General features: G+C 38.0%; 1 protein-coding gene across 2 annotated transcripts in view; it reads right to left on the reverse strand.

Moving 5' to 3' along the window:
- LOC139137229 (uncharacterized) overlaps positions 1 to 18291 on the reverse strand; it is a 70051-nt gene extending 51760 nt beyond the window's left edge. Inside the window, exons 1-5 of one of the 2 annotated variants that reach the window (XM_070705218.1) lie at positions 17366 to 17447; positions 16635 to 16694; positions 3939 to 4152; positions 3264 to 3387; positions 2823 to 2994 (exon numbers count right to left, since the gene is read on the reverse strand). In XM_070705218.1, coding sequence (XP_070561319.1) covers positions 2823 to 2970 — 148 coding nt within the window. In that variant the 5' untranslated portion in view covers positions 2971 to 2994; positions 3264 to 3387; positions 3939 to 4152; positions 16635 to 16694; positions 17366 to 17447. Of the gene's footprint in view, positions 1 to 2822; positions 2995 to 3263; positions 3388 to 3938; positions 4153 to 16634; positions 16695 to 17365; positions 17455 to 17936 lie in introns of those variants that run through there. The other variant, XM_070705217.1, reaches the window with a different exon arrangement.
- Positions 18292 to 22041: the final 3750 nt, after the last annotated feature.

Here is a 22041-nt window from a genome sequence, read left to right on the forward strand (position 1 = left end):
GGGTCATCCCGTGGCGAAGTTGACCTTTTAATGAACCGCAAAGCAACCGCTTACCCCGCCAAAAGATAGGTGCGTTTCCACAGCTAAGGGGCTAATAGCTGACCATCGCGCATCAGTTGATACCGAGGCAGAAAATTACTTTAATAATAGTAACCTCCGTTACTTTATTTTTAGGTCACACGTACGTCAGTCCAAGGAAGTAAAAAGTTCTCTTGTACCTCAATGGTTAGTCACGGAGCGAGGAGCAAAACTGGCACCTCCAAGGTATAGGGCAAGGCACAGTCCCTCCGCAAGCATTGTGGTATATCTTGGTCATTGCATGCTCACTGTGTTTCGAATGTCATTAGACACGGCTTTGCTAGGTCTGCATAGTTTTCCCTGTTTGATGAAAGTTGGTGTTGTAATTGTAGGGAAATTAGTGAAACCAGCAAATTTGTCTTGCTTTATTCGAAATCGCAACTGTCTTAGAAAGAGCATGGAGCTGGCTCCATGCAAAGGGTAATCTGAATTCGCTGCCCACATGAGAGGTTTGTCAACATTATGTAATAGCCATTCCCGGATTTCCATCGATAAAAAGTGTGAGTAAATAAGAAAAGTAAACTCATGAATTTTGATAGACGTGGTGGGAATGGCCGATTTGACCCAAACAGGCCATAGCCACCATGTCAGACTACCCGTCAAAACTGTGCATTGCCGCACTAAAAGTTAAACTGCAGAAATGTTGCTAGAGTGTATACAAAAATAATAAAGCGATACTGCTTTGTATTTATCTGTGCGTGCATTCCTATGCTGTTTTTATGTTTTTGTGCCTTCTTGTTGGTTGAATAATAAAAAAAATGAGAATAAAAAATCCCGCGTCATCGCATCATTTTTGCAATATGTCTAGGATGAGTAACAAATTTCTCTATTTTTGGGTATTTGTGCAAGTTACCCTTGTGATTCTTGCCGTTATATATGAATTCTTGGTTCAAAATTTCAGCTGTTTCCCTCACAAGTGCCAAATGTCCAAATAGTGAAGATTGGCTCACTTCTTTTCAACCATTTTCCCCTATCTTTCCAAGTCTCTATTCTGAACTCCTACTCCCAACATAATTTATCACCGCTTTCAGATTGTCACCTTTAGCCTTCCATAAGTACACTATCAAACTTTGATGTCATCACCTATCGGCATGCCACTGTTGCCTCCGGTGTAAACAAGCACTTTGGACGCCTGTGCTTAACAAACATGGCCATTTGTCACTGAGTTGCCAAACATATCACTCTCTTTGAAGTCAACCAGGTGCAGCCAACTTGTCTATTCAGTTAAATGAATAATATTATCTAAAACAGGTTTCTTAGGCCGATTTAATGATTGTACCTTTTTTTAATTCTGACCCCATAATTTGGAGGGGAAGTGAAATTGTTCGTATCTGCTACGAGCATTTTTGAAAACATGGCCTCCAGCTAATGTACATTGCCCTCCGGTATCTATGGCCTGCCCACTTCCAAATTCCCATAACATTTCCAACTCCTCACTGAACTAATCCCAGCTAAAACGAATACAGGATGTACATTTCATCAATGCAACTATCTGTCAATCATTCATGTTTGCAGTCATTCAGTGGACGGATGTAAGGTTTTTTTGGGGGTGTGTCGCCATTTGTCGTGCACGCATTCATGAAAGACTATTAAATTCCATGCATGCCTTTGGGAAGGGTCATCATTTTTGCGTTAATTTGAAAAAGCACGATGTGGCCATCATGGTTCAAATAATTGCTATGAAGTAAAAAAATCCCTTGTATGTAGCGGATCTTCGATTGTTTGAACTCCACCTAAATATCAAATAAAATATATGGGAGTCTGTTTGACAAGCTATTTATGGTCCTCTAACAAAAACGTTATGTCTATACAGATATTCTATCACTTTTGCGAGAGGTTAAAGCTCTGCTACAGTCTTTTATTTTGAAATATTCATTACGATAAGAGAACGTGTAGCAATCTGCACATTCTTTGTTGCTGTGTGTTCTTTGATACTGTGTGTCAAGAAATCTATATGTGCCAAACAATGAAACTACAACCCTAAAGACAAGCACTGTATTTAGTTTGAAGTTTGCACAAAAAATACGTAACCCTGACTGTATTGTACAGCTATTAGATGAAATTGCACGTTGCCAACACAGTTTTTTTTCAAAAGAATATTTCACATCTAAGATGTCGAGAAATACCCCTCATACTATATATTTTCTGAAAGCCGAGAATCTAAAGTTTAGTATGGTAGAAACATTTTGCTTTCGGGTGTAGAAGTGTATATTTGGAGTAAAAAACTCTATTTTATTAATGATAAAGATTAGTTTAAGTCAAAAACTTGTAATCTTTCACTTGAAAGAAGAGTATATGTAAAAATGACTATTTTGCATTATCTATACTCATTCTAATAGGTCATTGATTGAGAAACAAACTGAAATTCGGAGAAAAGAAGCTAGAAAATCAAGTTATTTGTATACATTTGCTAAATTAGCACTTCTTTATCATGCAACGTATGTCTTCTTGACAAGGTAAAAGGTGAACCAAACAATATTTTAATCTTAGGTTAAAAAATTATTTAAACTTGAATGAATATTTGGAAAAAAAGATTGAGCAAAATACGCTGTGTTGGGTGCAGCGCCCCCTTAAAGAGGTTGCAGCCGACACCGGTAAGGAATCACAAAAAAATTCGAGAGTAAGTAAATAAACTACGATCATCTGTCAGATAGCAAGTGCAATATATCACCATATCAATGAATAAATAAAATGAGTACAGTAAGAAAATTGTAGGTTCGGTGGGTTTCATCAAAACAACTCACTAGCTTCCAAGGTTTTATCCAATTCCTGTGTGTTTCCTTTTCCCCCTGCAGTTGTTTTGTCGTCCTCTTTGTACAGATCCATCGTGCTAAGATAACGCCGGATGACATCATTTTCCGATTTATCGTATTTGTCCAGAATATCAAACATAATTGGTACAACTATAAGATTTATCTGCAAGAGATTGAACCATGTAGCATACTTAGCACACAAACTTAACAACTATACTCTCAAGCACAAAGCCATGACTTCGCACTGTTCAAACAGCCAATTTCTGAAAACACTCAACTGCATCTGAAGTTTTGTATTTGATATCAAAGCGAGAGACTTTCGATATTTTCAAATGGCGTAAATGTAATATATAAAGCATGTAAAAATGTGTACAGTTTTACAGTGGGGTCGAAATATCGCAGTTAAGGAAAACAAATAAAGCTTCTGCGAACATTTTCACTATTCTTTGGATGAATTGACAAATTTTCTAATGCCTCAACCAGTTCCCGACGCTGAATGACTGTTGTCCCTCTTTAAAGCATTTCATCAACCATCTGGTGATATTTAGGATTGTAACTGTAAATAATCCAGAGAAAATATGTTAGCAATACTTAAAACAGAAAGTAGCAGCATTTTCCTGTCAGAAGTAGACTTTATTTACGCGATGTATCATTTATATGATTGGAATGCTCGTTGCCATTAAATGTTATTTGAGTTTACACTGTAATCAGTGGCAAAAAGTATGAACAGTAAGTTTCCCTTAGTGCATTCGTATGTGCTTGATGTGTTTTTCCCCAGCATGTTGTCTGTCTCCTATGTACTTCTATGCATAGTTGGCTGTTGTTGTCATCGCTTGTGTGTAAATTTTGACATTGAGCATTTTAGTGTCCACAAGAACAAACTGTTTATTATCTACAGACATTGAAACACAGCCGTTTCATTAGATGCCCTCAGAAATGTGGTTTACGAAAGTGTGGTTTATTAGTATGATTTGCAATGAGTCAAAAGTTACACGCCTCTTGGTCGTAGTCTGGCATTTTCAGTGCCCCCAACACAGTTTTTAATGCCCCGTTTTGTCTCATTGATTCTACTCGTACCTTTGTGTTCCAACTTCAATAACTGCGTACCTTTTTCATCGGCTATAAAGTGTATTTCTTTCTCTTTATCAATCACGTAGCTCAGAGTCAGGCACGCTGGAAAGCTTCGCTCAAGGTTGTCCGAAAGTTGATAGAAACGTAGAACTCGTTTGGTTTCTGCATTATTGAAGTACTTGTGGTTTGCTTCCGATTTTACTAGATTGTGAAGTATGTTCAAAGATGACGAAACCAAACTCCATCTTCTCTGTAGGGTGATATTGTATCAATATTAGACCATGATATCAAAGCTACAGGGCATTTAAAGATATATTTGGCCACGTGTTCGTCTTCATTTCACAAACTTCCAAAACTACCGTCAAAGACAGTGTGCTAATATTTTGTTTGAATTGGCCCATTAACAAATATTTAAACCAGAAAAACAAGAATGACAAAGCTAAATAAGGTCAGAAACTTGAGGTACTGGAAGTCAACTTTAGAAACACATTAAGCAGGGGAATGTTTCAAAACAATCCTTCATGGCTTCAGCAGGTCTGCCAATATCTATTAGTTCATGAACAATGACAGCAAATGACTCAAGTCAGAGGGAGAGGCCGTTTCAGTCACGACCGCCACTTCAACACATATTAGATATACTGAATACGAATAGGTTATAGATCATATAACCTCTGACTCAGATGTGTAGGCCGTTTCAGTTAATGCCACCATTCCCGCACATTTGCCTGATTTCCCCTTTTTTCTTACCTCATTTGCATATTTTTGACACTGATATGTTCATTAGAACAAAGTCAAATCTAACCTTCTGGGTCAACCTGTACACAAATTACTAATATGGTGGGTGCGGCGGTTTGGGAGTTTTTGCGTCTGATGGACATACATCCGCACATACATACTTAAATACATACATACATACATACATACATACATACATACATACACACACACACACACACACACACACACACACACACACACACACATACATACATACATACATACATACATACATACATACATACATACATACATACAGACAGACAGACAGACAGACAGACAGACAGACAGACAGACAGACGGACGGACGGACAGACAGACAGACAGACAGACAGACAGACAGTGACATACAGACGCCGCCGACTCACCATATAAGCTCATTTTGGTATTTATATACATACCAAATATGAGTTAAAAATGGCATTTGTCACCTCTCATCACATTTGTCTCTCTTTTCAAATTTTGAAGAAAATTAACTGTCGCTTGACTGAATAGTATTCCAACCCAATTACTTTGTTATTATTCGTCTCATTATCATATCGGGCAACTACATTTAATCGCAACAAGACAATGCCGGAAGGTAAATCGAAACAGTCATCATTGATGACACAGTCCCCGCTTGTCCATTTTGTTATAATCTTTGGTGTCTAGGTAGCTGTGGTCTAGGTAGCTGTGGAATGACATTGATGCAACGGGTGCATCAGGTCTGTGACTTGCATAATAAAGTAATCTGAGGAGCGTTCAATAAAAGACTCATCTCTGCCGGTAATGACCACTAAAGGAACTTTGGATTACATCACACATAACGATGCCCTTACTGCCTCCAGTGTCATGATGGCACATACTATACACATGGATTGGTGGAATTTTCGAAATGGTATGGGATCGGGTATGTTGTTGCATAGAGAAAGATAGATAGAGTGGCAACGGGTATTGTTTAAGGCGTGAAGCGGTTACGTAACCCATCCATGTTCGCCTCGCCTCAGGTTGCTCTCGCCTCTCTTTTCCGAAGAGTGCCGACCATGAATCCTTCGGTAGTTTTCGGATTTTCGCCAATTGTTAAGCGAAAGTATGTTCGGCAAAGTTTGTGTTGTTGTTGTTGGTGTGGTGCTGAGCAGAATTGACGTGCTGGCGAAAACGGGAGTGTTTTGAGCTTCAGGAAAACGAGTTTTACCGTTTTAAAAATTCCTCTCATATTTTTATGAATATATAATGAGTGTGTTTGAACCAAATTTGAAAGTCTTTTATCGATACTGTCTGGTTTTACTCAATGGTTTACGGTCAGTCGTACCCTATTTTACACGTGCGTCAAGGAAGGACATGTTTATGAAACTGCTGCCGTGTTATGTTTTGATTGGCGTGAAGCAGTGTTTCTGGCCTGAGAGCTCACAAAGTAACTATGGTTGCTACGCGACTGGCAGTACGATGCCATCTCGTCGTATTTTCCGCATAATCTCGTGTAATCATCAACCACAAACAAAGCCTCCAAAAGTTTAACACCTTTGGAGCTCATTTTAATATGAAAAGCCAATAGTCTACCGAGACGACCATGGAACAAAAGGCATGCAATTGTTGCTACTCTGTCTATCTTACTCTGTGGTTGTTGTAATCAGCCATTTCGGATCATATAATGAAACAAAATTAATGTGCACAAGAATGCAGCCATAGTATTTTATCTTCGTATCACGTTTGAACAAAATCAGTCCATCAAGGGACAGTGACCTATGTTTATGTTTCAAAGACATAAAAAAATCACACCAAAATTTAAATCAAATGGCTGTCTATTGACCATATGGATCATAGCACAAAATTAGTAGACATGCATATGTATGCCATAGTACTTTATCCTTGTACCAAGTCTCAACAACGTTGGTTTAAGAATATTTGCATATGATTAAGCCTCAAAGACATGAAAAAATCCAAAAATGACCATCTGACAGAGATATTGGAAAAAAATGACAATCTGGCAGCATATTGGAACATGTCACGAAGTAAATTGACATGTATATGTATGCCATAGTGCTTGATCTTTGTGCCAAGTTTGGACAAAATGGGTATAATGACCTTTGAATTATGATTCAAAGACATGCAAAATTCCACCAAAATGGCAGTTCTGCAGCCATATTAGATCCTATCGCAAGCTTAATTGATACATGCATATGTATGCCATAGTGCTTTGCCTTTGTGCCAAGTTTGAACCAAATCGGTTCAAGGATGTTTGAGTTATGGTTCGAAGACATGAAAAAATCGCAAAAAAATGGCCGACTGTCAGCTATATTGGATCATATCACAAAATAAATTGGTGTTCATGATATGAAGGGCATAATGTTTTGCTTTTGTGCCAAATTTGAACAGAATCGGTTCAAGGATGTCTGAGTTATGGTTCAAAGACATGAAAAATCGCAACAAAATGGCCGCCTCACGCCCATATTGGATCGTATTGCAATATAATTCGACATGCATGTGTAGGACATAGTGTTATGCCTTTGTGTCACGTTTGAACAGAATCAGATCAAGGATCTTTGAGTTATGGTCCAAAGACATGAAAAATTGCAACAAAATGGCCGCCAGACGCCCATATTGAAACATATCGCGAAATAATTTGACATGGATATGAAAGCCATAGTGTTATGCCTTTGTGCCAAGTTTGAGCAGAATGTGCTCAAGGATGTCTGAGTTATGGTCCAAAGACATGCAAAATCGCAATAAAATGGCCGCCTCGCGCCTATATTGGATTGTATCACAAAATAAATCGACGTGCATCTGTAGGTCATAGTGCTATGCCTTTGTACCAAGTTTGAACAAAATTAGTTTAGCAGTGTCTGAGAAAGTGTTGATGACGGACGGACGGACGGACGGACAGACACACGGACGGGACCCAATCTATAAGTCCCCGCCGGACTTCATCCGCGGGGACTAAAAACGATTTTTGTATTGTTGCAGCAGCTGGCTTGGACACAACAAAATGGCATAATCACTGAAACGTAGAAGTGTGGTTTAGCAGTAGAGCTGCGAGCGCTCAAGGGTCTACAGTTCAGATGTTGATGTGGTTTGATAGGATTTTTATGGGCAAATGAATAAATTTTACCCTTTCCCCTAAAACATTACCCATTTAAGCCATATTGCATGGTGAGACGCGTTTCAATATTATGATTTCATGTTTTAACGTAATCTATCTTTTTGCATTGATATTATGTTAATGAAAGAATTGGCTTTTGAAGTTTGCCCCGTTACTGCCGTGTATCTCAAAGCTTGCCCTGTACTTTCATATGCAATACTTTACCTTCACCTTATATATTGAGCGTTACGAAAGCTGTTAATGTAATTTTTCTTGATTTTTTCATAGTCCATCTTAACTTTTTTCACCCTTGAGATTTACGGACTTTTCCTGTCAGCAACCGTCGAAATTGCAAACACATGCAACCAGTCATTCGATTATGTTTTGCTTTTAGTGTAGCTCACTGGCAAAACCAAACCTGCGCACTAGTCCTCTACTCACACTAAGTGTGTACTCTCATTCGTTCTTCCCAAACAAGAGGGCTTCTAGAAGGCATTCAAATCGTCCATCCATTCTAACTACTGTCCACGAGAACGTGATTCTCAATGACCTCAGCTCATGTCTTAAATTGCGTCAGCTATTGTGGTGATGCAAACCTCAAAGCAATCAAGGTCGCCTCCATGGTCAACGTGGTTGGGCTAGATATAAATACTACTTCTTCCCTTCATCCAGTGAAGAAGATCATACTTATAACCGTATCACACCTGAATCTCTAACATATCAGCCTATCCTAGCAGCCTAGGTGAGTTCATTGAACTTGCCAAAATGTATTTCTCTTCATTAAAAACCCACACTCTTTTTACCACGAACACCCTGGAGTTGCCACGTTGTGAATATAAAACGGAAGAACACTGACAGTTTTGGATAACGGTCATAGTTCTCTGCAACATTACAGGCTTACCCCTATACAGCTACAATAAATACACAACTTCCAAGGCAGAGACACACAGTAAAAGGGTATGACTTAGATATATACAAACAATTCCATCTTACTTAGCTCTTTCCCCATCAGTATCCGTGAAGCTTATGATATTCGAATTTGAACTTCACATATTTCAAAAAACAACCTAGTCTCGCAATTTTTAAATTCCATACCTGCAGTCAACACACTTAGTGTGAGTGTTAATATCTAAAGTGTGACTTTTTCTCACAGTAACCCTTTCTACTACGACGTTTCCATGCCTTGGATCCAGTAAAACTCCAGCAACCTGCCCCAGTGCACACCTACGTGTGCCGACAATTAAATTGGTGGAAATGTCGAAACAAATGTCACCAAAGACGTGTTCACACCTGTTCCATCTGTTTTGACATCCACCTCAGATCAACATCCAACCAAAATCTAAAACAAAAATGCGAACAACACGATCGGCTAAGCCATATTCCTCTCGAGGACATAATTAATCAAGCCAGAGATGATCGATTACGACTTCATAAGTTCGCAGCAGAACTGTATCAACACCAGACAAGAAATAACAAACGAAATACATTCAAGATGGTCATACAACTCCTAAATGACAAGCTCAAAGACTTCCAACAGCTAAAACAACATAAAACATGAAAAGAAGATGCACGAAACTTCAACTAATGTTGTCCTATATTGACTTTTGCGTGCATGGCAAAATCTTGTCCGCCGAAGGATCGATCATAGCACATCAGCCAATTGACAATAATTGACACCATCATTTTGAACAATGACTTCCGTCTTGATTCACAGTGGTGACTCGACTTCCTGCCTAACTGGAATGGCAGCCTTCCTCGATACAACATAGTCTACATCACATGATCTTGGGTTGTTCAGAGATGCTGCTAGTTCTGTCGCGCGTACTACAATGATTTCTCATTCAACCTTACCTGGCCCTAACACTCCCCTACGTGCACAAACGTGCATATGTGTACGTTTATTTCCATACGCATCACTACACACGTTGCCTTGTTTGTTCCGCCATCACGTAATCTCTGAGTCTGTAGAACGCAAAACCATTGAAGGACAAGAGATGAATCTATCACTTGGTATGTCAACTCTAGGGCACCTGTAGCATTGAAGACGCATCCACTTTCATTGTGACAAAGCATTAGAGGTCAATATATATATACAAGTAAGGCACATCATACTACCTCCTGATGATGTGTCTGGTCAGACGCACATTCTTTGCTGCATCCAAATATTAAGGTTGTACCTTTTCCATGTACGTGGCACCAATAACGAAATTGCTGACTTGGTTTCTCGTTTACAGATGAGAGGATTCTACAAACTCTGACACCAAAGGCCGATCTAGACCAATCCAGTATACCACGCCACCTAAGACCATAAATTCTGCTGTCCTGCAATTATGCAATCATGTGCCAACGCCTGCATCCTGAAGCCATGCAATGCAGCTACTGGGGTCGGGTGTATTTGTTCTGTATTTCCATGATTTAACATACTTAAAATCGGAGGACAAGTCTGTAAGTACTAGTTCTGTGGTGTGGCCGACTACAAAGCAGGTAAACAATTTCTATGGGGAGAAAATTATGAGAAGACGTCTCAGTATAGCCCAATATGCGAAAGAAAGCCAACTATAGGCGTTAGCACCTGATGCTATTTTGCCATGCTAGGTTAATTGTTCTCTAACGATGTTGACTTAAATCAAGGACGCACAAAAGATAATTTCAATTTTAAGCAATTGACGTGATAAGTAGGAAGAAAATAAGCTCAAAGTATGTACACTTTGTAACTTTCCGATTTATTTTTTTGGATTTTTAAAGTCTACTGTATTCATGCTACAAATCATGACACAAATATTGGCTAGATCAACAGATTGTTGAAAGTAGTGATACAACAATCTTTTTTGGAGCCACCTCACCATGTGTCAAACACCTCTAAGGGTCCACTCATTACACCTCTCCGAAGGAAGCGTCGACCAGTACTTGTAATATGAGGAGCACTTTGACAAACTCGAACGTGTTTTGCTAAGGGAGCCGTCAGTAATTACAGGTGGGGGTTGGCCGGGGGAATTGGGGGGAGGGTCACTTTTTAGAAAACATTTCAAGGGGGAGGGTCACTTTTTATAAACCTATATTGGGGGAGGGTCACTTTTGACATGCATTGTGAACTGACATTTCGGTGAAATTCCAAAATCAAATTTCTTACACGACCATGGACTTGTAACCACTCTAGTCTAATCAAGAACAATAATGTGAATAATCAGATTTATCTAATTTTTTACTGAAAAAAATTATTCAAAGTTTCATCATAGACTGCTTTGCATAGTGAATCAACATTTCAGTGCAATTCCAAAATCAAATTTCTTGCAAAATCACGGACTTGTAACCACTCTAATCTAATCAAGAACAATAATGTGAATAATCAAGCATACATTAATGCACAGATTAATCTAATTTTGCACTGAAAAAAATTATTCATAGTTTTATCATAGACCGCTATGCATAATGAATCAACATTTCAGTGAAATTCCAAAATCAAATTTCTTACACAACCATAGACTTGTAACCACTCTAGTCTAATCAAGAACATTAATATCAATAATCAAGAGTACACAAATGCAAAGATTTACCTATTTTTGTATTGGAAAAAACTATCATAATTTCATCATAGACACCATGCATAGTGAACAACTTTTTAGATGAAATTCAGAAATCAATTTTTTGTACACAAATTCAAGCAAAGTACATTTAAATACATTATCAAACATATATAATATACAGATATAGCATGTTTTGATAGACTCCATGTATTATGATTTGATATTTTTGGATGAAGCACTAAATCAGCCACATCTTGCCTTCTTATAGTTGCACAAAATATGGTGACCCTCCCTCAAATCTTTGAAATACCATATCTCTTCAAAAATTCATGCGGCTGTCCCTCCAAAAACACCAGCCCTCCCCTCTGTAATTTGTCCATAACATAACAATTGAATCAATTGTTATGTAAATTAGCTGATACTGTTTTAGTTATTCCTGGGGAGAATACTGCAGTGGTCGGGGGAGGGTCAAGTTTTAGAATCATATGACAGAAAAGGGGAGGGTCACATTTCAGACAGTAGGATAGGGGGGAGGGTCACATTTTACGGTACAGGTGTGCGCGAAATTCCCCCGGCCCACCCCCTGTAATTACTGAAGGGTCCCTAAAAGCTGTATCTGTCACCTAACCTCGAAAGGGAATATATAGGACTGTGACGCAAGACATGGCATTAATGATGACGCAATCATTTGTATACACTGGGCAGTATTTTTTGAAGTCTCGTGAAACGGTTGTTGATCAGGGGATACCACTATCTGTTACAGACTAGGAGGAATTTTAGCATTCAATTATCACCTTCTGTCTAAATATAATTGAAAGAGCCAGCATAAGATTTGTCTTCACGAGTAGAAATGGAGTCACCATTGAACACGATTATTCCGGTACCAGGAGAACCATAGCAAATACCCTACAACATTTGCCTAACAGTCAATGAGAGTGATGAATGGAATAAAGCTTTGTCAAATGCTACTATATTATTGCCTGAATACATAGTCAGCAGACTATACCAAGGTCAGCCGACGCTGGCCATATACATGTAGCATAGAGAAGTGGCAGATGGTACCTTGACCATTGGTGACGTCATTTAGGTAAAATGCACGTTAGCGAGGTGAACTTTGAAAAATATACAATACAGGAGAGTGAATAATACAGCAATAAAGTGACAAATAGCAGAACAAAAATTCATCCATGTGCACTGAAACTTTGAATACTGGAGAAGGATGTAAATCCAGACTTCAATAAATGGTTTTCACTTAGTTGTAACCAATGAAGTGGCGCCGTGGTCGAAAATTTCGAAAACAGACTCAATCTACCACTCATTGTTGGTTAAAACGAAATGCATTACTAAACCAAAATTCAAAATAGACATATTCCCAGAATATTGTCTCGGTCAGTGCCAAAACTCGATGATACGATCACTAGACTGCCCAAAAATCCATCAACATAGGTCGTAGGTGCCAAACACACTTGTCAATTTACTTCAGACACTTTTACGATACGTAGCAATTCGGCTTTTTGCCAAAGAAAATTTGGCGATATGTCTCAAGGACTTGCCATTATGACTTACAAAAGGAAAATAAGAATTTTCCGATCCGGCAAAACTTGTAGATTTGTAGATATTGGTAGGAAAATACTGTTCACGTGTGGAGCGTTTGAAAAATGTATATGTTTCTCAAAAGAACAATAGCAGGATCACCAATTTCAGTCTGCTACTCACTCATATAAATTAGCAGTATTAACGGAGATAAGGTTTGTTCGAACCAGCAATGAAGAAAAGGTAAGTTTTGAGTGCAAAATGTTCTCATCAGTGATTGAAATTTACTAACAAATGGGAAAGGCCAGGAAAAGCACAGTCACTACAAAAAATTATGACCAGTCAGCGATTCGTTGAACAGAATCAGATATAGTGTGATATTACTATACATGTGTATTACATTTTGAGTAAAGATAGATTATGTAGAAAGTACACTTGAATTTTAATAAACGAGATATGTAATTCATTCAGAAGGGAGATGATTGTCAAAGGGCTTTAGTCGTAACTTGTGCCGAGACATAAGCTTGACCAGAAGCGCACACAACAAGACATCTAAATGCGCCAGAAGAGTTTGAAATCTTCGAAAATCATCATAAGCTGATCAGTACCCATGAGAACATGTGATTATGACTGCATCCACATAATCAGTATATGCAATATTAACATATACAAAGTACAGGGAACTCTTTTCATCCCTAGCAGCTTAACCAGTCTTTAAATTCAACAACGGCACGTCGACAACAACAACAACAACAACAACAACAACAACAACAACAACAATAACCTCCACAAAAACATCAGCATAATCAATAGCAGCTGCAACAGCAACAACATGTTCGCAGTAGGGGAGGTTACCCACAAGAATGATTTCACTCTATGAGCAATTGCATTGTATACAAATCAAGGTGAATTGTGGGTAACGTCATTTACTGTGACATGGTCCGTCCAGGGGTATAGATTGGTTAACTGAAATTTGTTTTATGATAAGTGCATTGACTTAGCCAAACTTAAACACATTTATGACTCAAAAATTCAAAAGTCTGACAAAGTTTTCTTGCTCAGCCTAAATAAACTTAATACAACATGAAGACGGAGATATAAACGGATATATATGATGCTAGAAAAAGCAATACAATATTGAATGTCAATTTTTAAACACTAGTCGAAAATCAAAGGACTATACCATTCTTTGACAAAAATTCAAGAGAGTTTCACACTTTTGACGACTAGAAAGGGCAAGTCCACATCTGTTATATCGACAAAGATCCGCTATGTTATTTTGACATTAATGACCTATTGTTCACTGCATATCACTCACATATTTGATAGCCATGTGTCAGGCAAAAGGCTCTTCTGTGACAAGAAGATAAAATACGACAGCTGTCATCCGATAACAGAAAGCAAGTGCCTGAATATGATAATGAAACGAATGGCGACGACATGGAGCGAGAATAAGACCAGAGATGCAAATGTTTCAAAAGCTACTGGGGAGCGGCGAATCCACAAAAAGGGCCTTATTTTAGGAGTTTAATGTACCCACGTGACATACGGCCACGTCATACGTCGTTTGAAAGCTTAGTATCTCTACTTTAAGAATATTGACGATGTTGAGCTGCCAATTAGGGCCATACCCCCTAATTTGCATAATTCGCACGGGTACCCAATTTGCATAAGTGCGACATAAAATTAGAAAAATCACTGTTACTTTCCTCTCTTGAAGATCAATATTTTAAAATTTTTAACACATACAGCTACAACATACAGCTACATCATACATCATTTGAAAGCATATTATCTCTCCGTTATGAAAATTGACAATGTTGATCTGTCAAGTACGGCCATAGCCCCTAATTTGCTTAATTTACAAGAGTATCTTATTTGCATGAATGAAATATAAAATTACAAATTCATTGTTCACTACTCTAAACATACTTTTAAACTATCGAGTGATGTATCAAAGGGAAGGTGTTTGCATGTAGAATACGAAATAGATATCTAAAGAGATATTTAAATTAGTTTCACTGCAATGTTTTCATATTTATATTGAAAATAATATTTACGCCTTTTGAAAAACAATAATATAAATATTTCATCACATACAGCCACATCATACAGCCATATCATACGTCATTTTAAAGCTTTTATTTAAGAAAACTGACAATGTTGAATGTCAAGTAAGGCCGTATCCCCAAATTTGCATAATTTACACCGGTAAGCAATTTGCATAAATGCGATATACAATTAGAAAATTCATTAAATATTCTAAACATGCTTCTAAACTATCGAGTGATATATCAAATGAAAAGTATTTGCATGTAAAAAACAAAAGTGATATCCAAAGAGATATACAAAGTAGTTTAAGGAAATATTTCATATTTGTAGTGAAAAAAGTTATTTTCCCCTTTTGAACAACGGTATTTTAAAAATTTTAACAGCAGCATCAATGCAACCAAATGCATTATGATGTGCGAAAAGTGCATAGAACACGGAGAAAAACAGCTGAAATGAGGTCTGAAAAATTAATATTTTGTTTGTTTACTAATGTTTCAAAACATATGAAGAGCTCTTTAAGTCTGCATTATTATCCGATACCGATGAATAGTTTTTATAGGTCAGAGAGTGTACCCATTCACAGCATATGAAAACCTTTTAATGTTACTCAAGTATGCCAATATTTTCTTGAAATGTTGTCACCAAGGCAACAGCACTAATATATATATATATATATAAATATATATATATATATATATATATATATATATATATATATATATATATATATATATATATATATATATATATATATATATATATATATATATATATATATATATATAAATGTACCAGGTGGTACCTGGTCAGTACTACTCCGGGAGCCAAGGCAGTTGACCGTATTGTCTTCAAATCCCCGAAACAGTAGCCTTGGTAAATAACTGATGAACACTTAGGAGAGTTTGATGATGTTATTTCTTTGCTGTATATTAATTGTTATAAACTAATCCTACTGATGTCATATCTTCATCATTCATATGGCACAATCACAGAGAACTCATCATGATCTATTGCTTACACTTTCATGACGTTACTTTACACCATTGCTGTATTTAAATAATAAAATATTTCAGTGAAATCAATTTGAATATCTCTTTGGATATCCATGTTTTATTCTACATGCAAATACCTTTCATTTGATATATCACTCGACAGTTTAAAAGTATGTTTAGAGTAGTAAACAATGAAATTTCTAATTTTATATCGCATTTATGCAAATTGAATACCCGTGTGAATTATGCTAATGGGGGGTATGGCCCTACTTGGCAGCTCCACATCGTCAATTTTCTTGAAGTTGCGATAATAAGCTTTCAAATGACGTATGATGTGGCCGTATGTAAGGTGAGTACATTAAGTGTGAAAAATAGGTGAGTCTGTCGTTCGCCTATACAGACTATTTACATGTTGAAGCCAAAGATTGTTTGTTTTCGTTTATTTAGTGACATTTTAACATTTTGCCCTTACTCATGTGGCAACTGGGCCACATTTAGGCCAAATCTAGGTCGATCTACCAAGTCTGTCAATAATGCATGATTTGCCCATTGCAAACACTAGGAGATTTGGCACGATAGAAAACACCAGTGTCTGCAAACGCATCCCCGGAGTGCTAATCGGGGTTTAGCTTTTCCAAGTAATGTACGCCCGTGGTGTAACCCATGTACTAAAAGATGAGTAGAGATTGACCGTAAATGTATGGAATCAGCTATGCTTTACTATAAAACAAGGTTGAAAACATATCTACTGCAGGGAAGCTGAGGGTGATCACGCTGTATGAAGTCAACTACTTACGTTTTGTGCAGTCGTACTGTTGACGAAATTAAACACAAGCGGTGTCGTACCTGTAGGAACCTGACAAAAGACCATTTGTTCATTATGTGTTAAAGACACAAGTAGCGCTAAGTGTGACAAGCATTCAATAATTTAGAAAAAGTTGAATATTTTGAGTATTAGGATTATTCCAGTAAAAAAAATTGTTCCGCTCACGATTGTGCATGTTTGCAGCGGAAACACTGCATGAAGCTATATTGGTTGATTTAGACTTGGTTCAAGCCTGAAATTTCGAATTAGTCCGTACATATTGACATTCACACCTAATATTACCATTTGCATCGACAGGAAAGATCAGAAATATGTATATAAAAGTGCCATCATCGCTATTAAAAATGATAAAAGAGACATCCCTTCACATTTAAATTGGGCCTGTTCAAGTAAATATTCCTATCGGCCAGTTTGGATCTGTTAAGTATTGAACCTTTTTTACTTTAATTTAGTCATCGTTTTAACTACAACATTATTGAATAATATATTTTTTCTAGAGACAATGTATATGACCATTCACAAATTATGCCGGTTAATTCAGAACAAGAGAACTATTTTTCATGTCGACGTTCATCTTAAATCTTAAGTCTATATATTTATTCAAATAACAGGCATATTTGTTTGACAAGTGTGTTTACATTCTGTATTTTGTGATTGGCTGAACAATCACAGTGACGTCCACCCGGTCTACAATTCCCTACCTTCATTATTTGTCTTTCGGGTGGCAGCCATTTTAGCGCTTCCTTGACAACCCTTTCGGCATTTCCATTGATCACGTCATCATCGATCGCTGAAATTTGTAATTATTACACAAGTTTGAGTCCTAACAATTTCACAATACATTGCTAGTTTAGAGGTATAAACATTGAGCATAAAGTTAATAAATAGTATCAGTAATTGAACCGTACTCGAAGTAATATGAAGGAGCCATTCGACTGACCATATTCAACCAAAAGTAATATTGTAATGACGGAATAAAAAAAATTAGACCTTTTGTTGGCCTGAAACAATAATATCAATTTTGATATTCTAACATTGCAATATGATCTATGAAGCTATTTTCGGCACCAGCACAAGGCCTAATATTCTAGGCGAAAGTATGACGTGTAGTCAAAAAACGCGAGTAATATCCCCAATTACTACAGCAGTCCATGTATATTATCAAGCAAAACAAGTTACAATACAACCCGTCAGATACTCTTGCCTTTACCTTGTTAAGACAACACCAATTAGATTCACATATTCGGCTTGATAAACAGTAATGAAACTTACCGTTTACCATGGACAAACGTTCGTGTAAATGGTCGCCAAGCATACCTAGCACCTTACTTGCATGGTCCATTGTTGAGAGTGTTTGGAGTCTGACGTCAAGTCGATAGTATGAGTTCTCGTAGAATCACCTGGCAGCCAGTTACCGCACCGTCTTGTCCATAAATGCCTCAACTATGTAGGTGTGAATAGCCGACGAATTTTGAGGAACTGTGAACAGAGGCGTTGTTGAAAATACACTGTACCGATTAACTCCATCCACTAAGTAAGTATATTTCCTGATGGCAAACACTGAACCAGTGTCTGGGTGAAGTTAAACAGGAAGTTACAGGATCTTGGGCGCACACTAGGGGATTAGTGATGACGCGGCCGTTTGTGTACACTGGGCGGGAATTTTGCATTCTCATTTAGACGATGATTTATCGGGGGCAAACCTCTCTAGTACACACTAGGGAACTTGGAGCATTCGATTGTCACCTGTGTAAATATCAAAATCGCGATCTATGCTGAACCATTGACACTTTTTTGAGGGTCTATTGCTGAACACGATGGCTTGCAGAACCATAAATTCCCCGCGTCTGCCGAACACTCAGAGCGAACACGAGTGGGAATACAGCTTTTTTGGTGATAACAGTAATATTTGTATCGTGTTTAGTTGATGAATGAATGAATCATTGACAACATTTTCGCCTACTTTTGGCGACATAGTGCTGGCAGCGTCCAACAACCTGCCGCGAGTTCAAGTTGGCAGGCTTTGCTGAGGTGACCTGATGGCAAATACAGACGAGACAGCGAGTACCCTGGCCGCCAGGTGGCGTCAATGAGGTGACATCACGGATTTTACATCCTTGTACTTGTACGAAGCGAGAGCAGATATTATGCGACAGAAAGTAGAACTAAAATTGTGCAATTCATGTAATCTAAAATTATAATTATTGGATTAGTGGATGGCAAATTCAAACTTCGATAATCAGTTTTCACCTCTCTGTGATGCAAGAAGTCTCGAGTAATCCGAGCCCCGCTGTCAAGAATAGGCCGTACACAAGTTCTCTGTTTGTGCTGTTTTGCGTGGCTCATCTGGTTACAAAAATCTGAGCTACTTGATGGCCTTTTGACTCTGTGTTAGAGAAAAAAGCAACGCAAACAAGCAAACAAACAAAATCGCTGTTATGTTGCGAGGAATTTCAAGATGTACCGATTGTCAATGTTCTGAAGTATACGCCAATAGACATATACTGATCACTTTTGGTAAAACGAAATGCAGCACGGCTTTGAAATTGACATATTCCTGTAGGATTTTCTCGGGCAGTACCGAACACACAATCGATGATAAAATCACTGCCTGATTTCTTTTGATCCGTCGAAGTCGGCATGGGTATATAGGTTACGCTTACTTCTGCGGAAATGGTGTACGTAATATACCAAAAGTTATTTAATTAGAAAATAACTTTGCATACTCTTTACACTTCGAAAATGATATGAAATGTTGGTTCACGAAAAACGCATGGGTCTTTTCCTGATCCCGCGAAATTCATCCAGCTATCCCTTAAAGTTTTAACCGTCTAAACGACTTAGTCGTCACATGTTGTGGAGCGGAAACACAAAGAATAGTGCTCTCACTCACGTTGAAGCCATGGTTACATACTCATGCGAGGGTTTCGAAGCTAACTTTGTGTACCATGTCTGCACGCATTTGTATGTCGTCAATCTGTGGGGCAAGTAAGGTACATGTAGAATGCCCTTCAGGGATAGATATGGAACAAACGTTTGCAATTCTTCTCTGATCAATCCTTTGTTGGGGCTCACTTTGAAGGGGGATGTATCAATCCTTGCCCAAGATCTGCCGACAAAATTTCAATTTTAGGCTAGGGTCGTGGGGAAAATGAAACACTCTTCCATGGAGTATGATCATGGCCATCGGCACATGTTCTTAGCATACATCCTGGATGGCCGGTATACAGTCGGTCAGTGGTCGTACAGACGACCCCCGGAAATCAATGAGCACAAGGGAGAATTGTACGATTCGTGTGTGAACACGCAGAATGATCCAACTGTCTCCATTATATTTGACCGTGACCCGTGCTACTCTGCGTCCTTGATAAATTTCACGAAGTTAAACACAAGTAGTAGACCGTACTCTACTGCCGGCCAATTTCCCAAGGAGCGCCATCCCAACAGACGATCTTCACTGGCAACCGCCATGGTCGGAATACAGGAGGAGGGATACCATGTGCAGTCTCTTTCACTAGTAATGGTAATTTTGTTTCACCAAGCATGTATATTATGTCAACTTCTAAACGCTAAGACTTGTCATCTACCAATTCTCAATACTGTGGACTTAGCCGATCAACCAGTACATCTTCACGGAGCGACACTATCAGTACCCGTCAAAGAGCTTATCAATCCTTGGCTTCTTATTCGGCAAATAAAAGTTATTCTTCACCATCTCCAAACCCGGCGAGAACTTTAAATTCGGCATCGCTACATCGGATGCAACTAAAAGCGGTGGCTCAGTGTCGTCTTACAGTTTAGGCGTGGACATTTTGGGTCCATACTTCAATGCAGTGTATTCGTCTCTGTTCGCAAAACGCGAGGCGGTTCATCGTGACCTTGGCATCTTCGGAGAAACATCAAGTGGTGTGCATGCGCACTTCTTGAAAAGATCCGACTCGGCTTGTGTTCGTCAAGAAGAGAAGAAAAAATGTGTCGTCACGTAACTATCAAACACTCTAGGATATTGCAATTTTTTTTTCTTTTCCTAAGTTAGATCTGATACATTGTTTCCAGGAATAAGGAATACCATTGAGTAGGGTTTCATATTATTAATTCCCTCTTGCGTGTATGTGTACCTCTAATCTAATACTATCTCTGTTATCATCCCAGATATATTTTGATCTTAAATTTTTTAAAAGAAAAGGGTGCTTCCTTCATCATTAATGTTATCGTTGTAAGAAAACTTGTGTTTTGCATCTTTGGAGTCTTAGCGGCTGCCAGCTGACAGACAAGCTGCAACATTACGGGAATATGCTGTAGAGCGCCATCTGTGGCGAAATTTGCATTGTATCTCATTGGCATAACTGCAGTAGACTGTCAATAGTCCCTCGTGCCTCCTTTGTAGAAAATAACGACATTACCATTGTGGCTTACTGGCAGGTTGTCGTGGAGTATGCTTATCCCAAGACCCGAAGGGTAGAGAAACGGTTCAGCTGCAGGCTACAATGGTTCAGACGACGGGCGACAGTCAACAGCTGCAGTAAAAATGTATTCAGCTGTTGATTATATCAATCGAGAATATCATTGTGTTGACATTTAAAAATAGATCAGACAGGTTTAACAAGTGTGTGTGTTGATGAAAAATCAAATTAATTCTTGAAGGCTTATTTCACTTTAGTTGCATCGAAACAAAAACTTTGTTTCCATTTGCCGAAGATGGCGCTATTCATTGTGCAAGCAGTTTGCTGTTGGACTATTTCGAACTTGTTACGGAGATCATTTTGCCGTATTTTGCGTTCTGAAGAAATGATATACTGGGATAAAAATACCAAGAAACATACAATTTTCAGAAAAGGACCGTATGCTTTGCTTGTCCCCAACTTTGAACCTCGGGAATATGCAAACTACACTGATTGCACCGCTATGTATCATCATGACAATAATATTGTCTAATTTTAAATTAAAGTTTTTAGTTCAAGTCCGAGCGACAAACTTCAAATTCGTAAATATGTGGCCATAAATCTGTAGCATACATTTGTGACATTTTAATAAAATAAAGTGGCGAATTTTCAATTTCTGCTTGTGTTCTCTCTGAAAAAAGTAAATATTAAAATATTACTACGATCACTCATCCGTAAATACGTTTACTGAATTACTCTCCCATCGAGAAGTAGAATTGTTACAAGATAAAGCAGCTGCACACACGTTTCGTGCATTGAAAAACGTCCTAATATAAATGACATGTGAGTGTTTATTAATTTTTTATCATACACTGTATGCCAATTAATGTTACATGGGCCGAAGACTTTAAACCAGAATAAATAAACGCATCGACAAGAAAATCTAATCCAAAACAGCCCATATCACGAATATTGTTTTTGTATTTGCACTACAA

The sequence above is a fragment of the Ptychodera flava genome, chromosome 7 (genome assembly GCF_041260155.1).
Source record: "Ptychodera flava strain L36383 chromosome 7, AS_Pfla_20210202, whole genome shotgun sequence".
Taxonomy (NCBI): domain Eukaryota; kingdom Metazoa; phylum Hemichordata; class Enteropneusta; family Ptychoderidae; genus Ptychodera; species Ptychodera flava.